Source organism: Panthera leo, chromosome B2 (assembly GCF_018350215.1).
Source record: "Panthera leo isolate Ple1 chromosome B2, P.leo_Ple1_pat1.1, whole genome shotgun sequence".
Classification (NCBI taxonomy): domain Eukaryota; kingdom Metazoa; phylum Chordata; class Mammalia; order Carnivora; family Felidae; genus Panthera; species Panthera leo.
The window spans coordinates 110,233,007-110,240,574 of NC_056683.1; the positions used below are offsets into that span (position 1 = coordinate 110,233,007).

The 7,568-nt window shown below is 37.3% G+C and overlaps 1 protein-coding gene across 1 annotated transcript in view; it reads left to right on the forward strand.

The window, feature by feature from the left end:
* The window catches only part of CLVS2 (clavesin 2), a 63,251-nt gene extending 57,816 nt beyond the window's left edge, over positions 1-5,435 (forward strand). The window contains exons 4-5 of the mRNA XM_042937399.1: positions 52-272; positions 5,348-5,435. Coding sequence (XP_042793333.1) covers positions 52-272; positions 5,348-5,435 — 309 coding nt within the window. The remainder of the gene's footprint in view (positions 1-51; positions 273-5,347) is intronic.
* Positions 5,436-7,568: the final 2,133 nt, after the last annotated feature.

A 7,568-nucleotide genomic window follows, 5' to 3' on the forward strand; every position in this document is an offset into this window, starting at 1 on the left:
TTGTATTTATTCTCCTGTGTGTGTTTCCCCTCACCCTTGTTGCATTTGTAGATATTTTTGCATGGTAACAACCTGAACAGTCTACACCAACTAATTCATCCTGAGATCCTGCCTTCTGAGTTTGGAGGAATGCTGCCCCCTTATGATATGGGAACATGGGCAAGAACACTGCTAGATCACGAGTACGATGATGACAGTGAATACAATGTGGACTCCTACAGTATGCCTGTAAAAGAGGTGGAAAAGGAACTCTCTCCCAAGTCCATGAAGAGGTATGCTGGAGGTGGCTGGGCAGTGGGCTGGAGCCAGTGTGAGGGTGCCCCCAGTTAACTCCAGGTTTTATACTTTTGGGGAATAGATATTTGGTGGGATTTTAAATCCTTTTATGCCTCCATCAGTATATGTCTAAGAAAGTTAAGTCAAAGATAAAGTCATACAAGGTAATGTCAGCACAGTTTTGTTCCATATTCACAGAGACTCTAACAAGGCTCTTAACTGAATGAGCCACCCAGGTGCCCCTCAACCACTTGGTCTTAATCAACTCTACATCCTCCTCATTCTGGTCACTCCTTATCAGTCACTTCCTTTATTTTTTTGTCTGTCAAATCACTGATTTTATTTAATTCTATTTCCTCTCCCCAAATTTAAGCTTCATGAAGACTTCAGTGGCTTTGTCTGTCCTGTTCTCTGAATTGCCAGTGCCTGAAGTAGGGCCTGGCACAAAGAGAGGGTATTCACTGGGTACCAGTGGAGTGAATGAAGGAGTGCTCTGCTGTCAGTGGCCCCTTTTAGATGCCATGTCCAGAATTGAATAGGTGACATCTGATGCTATCGCTACTTGCATTTAGGTTCCAGAACCCTAGCTTTGCCCTCAGTGGCTTCCTTTGATTTCTGTTTTTGACTCTATTGCTGTGGTTCAGGCAGCGAAAGCACATTGCTGACTCATATTGAGCTCCCTAACACTAGAAGGCTCTTTACTTACAGATCCATATCCTCATAATTCTCTCTTTCTGTGTTTAGCTTTTTCCTCCAAGCAGACAATTTTAATTGATTAACACCATCTTGTTAGATTTGGCTCAGTCTGTCCACCTTTTGAAGTCTTTTTGGATCTTGATTTTCTTCTCCAATTAATTAGGCCGTTCTGTCCTCTGACGACTTGGCTCACAGCACATTGACCTCCCAACCCTGAGTTTCTTGCTTCTGACATGGATTGATTAGAATTTCAGACATCCTTTGTTTGGGGTAGGTTTTGTATTATGTGAAGTTCTTAGGGTGCTATCTGAAAACTTGTGAAGAATGAGCCTAAGAAAGTTATTTCACTTGAGTCTCATCTTCTCTAAGTCAGGGAATGGCAGTTCCCTGTTAAGAATGGGAGAAAATTGTCTCCTCTTCTCTATCCCCCCCCCCCCCCCCCCAGTTTTATATTATCATTAGATTGAGAGGGAAAAAAATCATTCCTTTGCCAAAGACTTGTAGATATTTCCTCCTTTGGGGGCATTTAGCTAGAGGTGTAGGAAGAAGACTTTCTGCCTCTGTGTCAATTTGTGGAGGAATACCATAGTCCATGAAAAGATACAAAGTTCAAAAGATTGTGGGTGTTTCAAAGTGGAGGAATGTCTTTTGCCTTATATCTCTAGTACCTAGGATAGTGCCCAGGGTAGGCACGTAACAGTTGAGCGAGTAGCAATATTAATATTGCCATGGTAATATGAGCTCTGATTTTATTGAATAATATTCCACATCTGTTGTTACTACATGTCAAACTCCATCTAATGCTTTGTATACGTTGACTTGTTTGCTTCTATAAACAACTAATAGGTTAGAACTATTCCTCTCTCATTGGTGAGGAGATCCAGATAAAGAGAAGATAAGTAACTCCCACATGCCACATAGACACAAAGTAGCACTGCTAATATTGGAAAACCAACAATCCAATTCCATCAGTCGTTTCCTTAACTGCTACCATTTGTGACCTGCCAAAGTTTGTGCTGGACTTTATGCATGCATTATTGAGTTTGATCCTTAGTACATCTGTATGATGTAGGTGTTGTATTCTCCCTCTTACAGTTAAGAGAACAAAATCTAGGAAGTTTAAATAGCCTTCTCATGGTCACAGAGCTAGCAAATAGCAGACCTGGAATTGGAATCCACTTCTGTCCAAAATCTGTCCTCTTAAACACAAAGGTATAACGCAACATTGTGGGTGCATAATAAATGAATAAATGACAACTGAGTGATTAAATTTAAGTTATTGGGTTTCATGCAAAAAAAAAATAGAGGTTATTCATTGCAAAGATAGTAGAGGCTATGTGGAGAAGGTTCCCATATACTATGAGTTAATGATAAACAACTCCTTCTATTGTAGCTGAAACAGACACATTCACTTATGATCCCGCACAATTATGATCCTGCACAAATAGCCCTGTTGTGAGGTACCTGAGTGGCTCAGTTGGTTAAGCATCCAACTTCAGCTCAGGTCATGATCTCACGGTTTGTGAGTTCCAGCCCCACATCTGGCTCTCTGCTCTCAGTGCAGAGCCCACTTCAGATCCTGTGTCTCCCTCTTTCTCTGCCCCACCCCTGTTCATGCTCTTTCTCTCTGTCAAAAATAAATGAACTGAAAAAAAAAATGCCCTGCTGTTTTTGTATAACACAGCAAAAAAAAAAAATCTGGACTAAAATAATGGTACACTTGGGACAATTAAATACCAAAAAATCTTAATCAGAAATCGTTTCTGCCTGGCTTGTTTTGTTGAGGAATTGTTCTACATATGGAGCCAGCGTTCATCATCCAACAATTCTGATACTGGTAGTTCATGATAAAAGCAAACTAAGAATTTAATCCCAGGTTGAATAGTGCACTGTAATTTAAAATATTAAAATAACCATATTCTCTAATCACTCTTTAAAAATAGTCAAGGAACTTAAGGATTTAAAAGACTGTATGTGTGTGTGTGCACATGTGTGTGTATGATATATGTTTTCATAGAACCTTTTGGCAAATGCTTAAATTGTGCACTTTGTGCTGCCTGAAGAGCTTTGGCATGTACTTATTCAATATTATTAGGTTATGCTTCAACATTTATAGAATAAATCTAACTTTGTGAGAATTTTAAAATGGATTTTCTGTTAAGAATTTCTTTTTTTATAGGATAAATGGCTTTATCTTTATTACTCTTGCTTTTAAATGCTTAATACCAAACTTCTTTCAGTTATGGAAACTATTTATTGGGTAGAATTCAAGATATTAAGATCCTGTTGTGTAACAGACTGTGATACACATTGTGTTTACTGTAAGGAGAGAAACTGATCATGTCCCTGCTTATGGAATTTACTAGTAGTCACGTTAATACTTTAGTGCAGGGCATCAAATGAATTTTTTTTGTTTTAACATGGATTTTTCTTAGGAGACCATTTTTTTGTTTGTTTTTAGTTGAGTCCAAGTAAAACAGTGTTAAAGGTCTAATTCCTAAGTGTTTTGTGCCATTTTCCACTGTGTTAAAATGTTATTTTATTCATCAAATAAATTATTTTTCCTAAGATATGGGGCGCTTGGGTTGCTCAGTCGGTTAAAGGTCTGACTTTGGCTCAGGTCATGATCTCTTGGTTCCTGAGTTCGAGCCCTGCATTGGACTGTGTGCTGACAGGTCAGAGCCTGGAACCTGGCTCGGATTCTGTGTCTCCCTCTCTCTCTCCGCCCCTCCCAGCTCATGCTCTGTCTCTCTTTCTCTCCAAAATAATAAACATTAAAAATTATTTTTCTGAAGATAAATTATTATTGCCTTTAAAAATGATACACAATCCCTTATTCCTTCTTTTCTTCCTCCTTCTTCTCTCCTTCCTCCTCCTTTATTTCCCCTTCTCCTCCCTGTCCCTCTCCCTCTTTTCCCTCCACTCTCTCTCTCTCACCCATCTGCTCATTCAACTTTAGTTGGTCTCCTTTCTGATATACACATGTATAACCTATTACTGAGATAAAATAGTGAAAATGACTTAGGAAATAAAACATTCCTATTTTAATGTCCTCCCCTTTCTTTGCACTCCCTCTTTAGAGATGAATTTAGGTTTATTTAAATAAAAGAGTCAATTAATCAGTTAATCCTATAATTATTTTTGCTTTGATAATTAGTTCCATTGCTGTTCTTTTTCATTAGCATGTGCAGTTGTATTTTAGCTTACAGTCTTTTTTTTTTTTTTTGAGAGTTAATGAGGTCTGCTAAGAGGCATATTGCCACAGCAATAGCCAATTGGCTGGAATGCAGCGGGGGGGGGGGGGGGGGGGGAACTTCATTACTGAGGAGAATTTTAAAAGGGCAGCTGCTTCTTTAATGCCATAGCTATTAAGAATGCAGTTTCCTGCCATAACAGTAGTATGTTTCATTGACTTTCCCCCTGCCCAGTTTCAAGTTGTTTCCTAATGATGAATTGAGATATAATCCCTACCTACTGTCAAAGGCATGTATAAGGAGTTCGAATGATTGCTCTTGTAATCACAAAGTGCTGCTGCCTCAACAAGAGGGATTTTTACTCTTTTAAAGCCTTAAATCGTTTCATGAAACTTTCCAGAGTAAGACTGATTTTATTCAGATGCTCTAGTGGGAAATTTAACAAAAGCTCACATTGAAATTTTGATTCCTTTTCTTTCCCTATTGTGGTCATCCAAAATAGAAAATGATGGTTAGGGATGCTTGGGTGGCTTGAATGTTTGAGCAATGGACTCTATTTCCACTCAGGTTCTGATCTTACGATTGGTGAGGTCTAGTGCTGCATGGGGCTCCACGCTGACACCGCAAAGTCTGTCTTGGGACTCTCTCTCTGTCCCTCCACTGCTCTCACTCTCTCTTTCAAAATAAATAAATAAATAAACATTTAGAAAGGTGGTTAAAATGCACATTAGTGTTGAATTTGTTTCCAAGAGCTCTTTAAAACAGGAACCAAGGCTCCTATCACTTCTACATCATTTCTCATAACAATAGTTTCACTGTAATAATTTTCCACTTGGGGATGTGCTATTATCATCCATCTGTCCTACGCTATAAATTCTCACTCTCAAAGAAAAGACTCTTGATCGATTGGGAAGAGTAGAACTTAAGCCTATTATGGTACATTTAGAATTCTTTGCTGCTCATTATTTTATTTAGAGCTCAGAGGGGATTTTTTTCTCCCTCTGATGCAAAACCCATGGTAAGCATGTCTTTCTGTAAACGTGCAGCATTCTCAGTTCATAAAGCCTTTGATGTAGGGAAGATAATCCGCATCCATGAGAGCAGTAATAATGGAGAAAAGACAGAGAAGGGAACATGATTATTTGGTAATAACTCTCTGACATTGGCCTTATCATTTCCAGATCCCAGTCAGTAGTGGATCCTACAGTACTAAAACGCATGGATAAAAATGAAGAAGAAAACATGCAACCTTTGCTCTCTCTGGACTGATAAATTCTCTACACTCTCCATGGATTAGAAATGGAAGGTACTTGTTTTCAGCAACAGGGACAGCACTGTGGAAGAATGACCAGCTGGAAACTTATTTATTCATGTTAATGTAGCATAATATATAATAAGGCATTGGGCTTTCCCATTTGCCTGAACCATGGGTGCCCTGGTCTGGAGTTAAAGAAAAAAGTCAATAATTTATTCTGTAAGTGCCAAGTTCTTTGTAAATATAATGTAATCTTCATGTCAAGTTTGTAAACTTTGGTAGTAACTTAAATTGGAAAAGATTGGCTCATGAGACCATACCAGTGATATGAATTATAACAAAAACCAGAAAAGACACATACGCAATGGAAGCTAATTAAATGTAGCCCTGTTTCCTATGAAGCCATATTTCAGCTATCATAGTGATTGTTTCATTGTTTTTCTCTGAAATTGTCATATTCCAATGTACTTTTAATGGACACAGGTAACTAGATGATTCTAGGAAATTAGTATGATAAGTGTATTTCCTGTCTAGTGATTTTCATTTCACACAAAATGTGTCTTAGTGACTATCACTGGCCTTGAATTTTGGAGACAAGGAATGGCAGAGGAGCTGGTAAACTAAACACTTGAACTCTTCCATGTTGTTTAATTCCTGGAGTCTTGTGAAAAGATATGTTCCCCATATTAAGATGTCGAATTCTGAAAGAGAGTGGATTTTTTTTAAACTGCTGTCTTCACAATGTGTCTTTTATTTAAGACCCCATTGTATCGTTTCTCGGCCTTTTGGCTAAGGTCAAATGTAGTATTTAAGACCCCATTGTATCCCTGTCTAATGTACTTTAAGAACATTTCCCCCCACAAAACTCTTTGACCAAGAGAAAGAGAACTCATATGTGAATAGTGTTTTGACAGCTAATTTTGGGCATAAAAGTTGCCATGTACGGATAAGGGGCTAATTTCTAATTCTTGTGCACTGGTTGGAAACATAAACATATATATTCACATGCACATATATATTTTTATTGAGCTCTAATAAATTCTTGATGTGACAGGCTTATAAAATAAATCATAAATATTCAATGGTCTTAGAGATGTTATAAATGATTATGTGAGATACTAACTCTGGAAAACTACTTCTGCTAAAGTTAATGAAAATGATGTTTAGTGAAATAGACTTTCAGTGAACCTGTTTAAGGGAATTCCAGTTTAATTTGTAATGCAATCTTGAATCTGTGCCATTTTAGTGAAAAAAAATTTTCCTTTAAAAAACAACAGGTCTCAACGTAACATAGGTTTTAGGTGACCAAGAGTAATACAATTTTTCTCAAAAATCCAAGTAATTATCTTAATGACTCTGTAAGTACAGATTTTCTTTTCAGAAAAGACTGAAGGAACATATTGCATCCATAAGACATAATGAAAGCTTCTGAGGGCATCTGAGATAGCATATTATAATTCAAATCTAGATGTGGAATCCTTATGTTATTTAGTTTTTATTTCATAGAAATTGTACAATTATAGCACATTTTTAAAATCTTACTTTAAATTTCAAATCCCAGTGTGAAAAAGCAAGATTTTTACCACCTCTCAGAGTGACAATTTTTGAGATCGAAAATTTACCACTAAAATATTCTTTTGAAAGAAACATATCTCAAGGAGCTCTTGGAAACCAACAGAAATAAAGGCATGTAGCTGCTTTTATATATTTTTGGCCAAAAGCTTCAAAAATTGCAGTGACAATTCTATAGCCAAAAGGCTTAAAATCAAGATCAGGACACCAATCTGCAGTCTCACTGATGGCCTATCTAAAATTTGTAAAAATACATAATCTATACATAAATAATATGATTGAAATACATCTTAGAAATGCCAACCTCAAGGAAGTGCAGAAGAATAACAACTGTCAGGTACTCTGCCCTGCCCATAAATATGATAGAGATTAGAATGACCTGGGGATAAAAAGCCACAGCAACTCTTATCTTTGTTAGAACCCTACCCATGAGATTCTTACGTTTTTGCCTACCTGATGTACATTTTATAGTCTTGGACTTCATATACTACAGAAGCAAGTGTTAGGCAATAGGATGCATTAGGATAAAAGAGAAACAAAGTACAGAAGGATTGTCAACTTTTCAGTCTCATGTG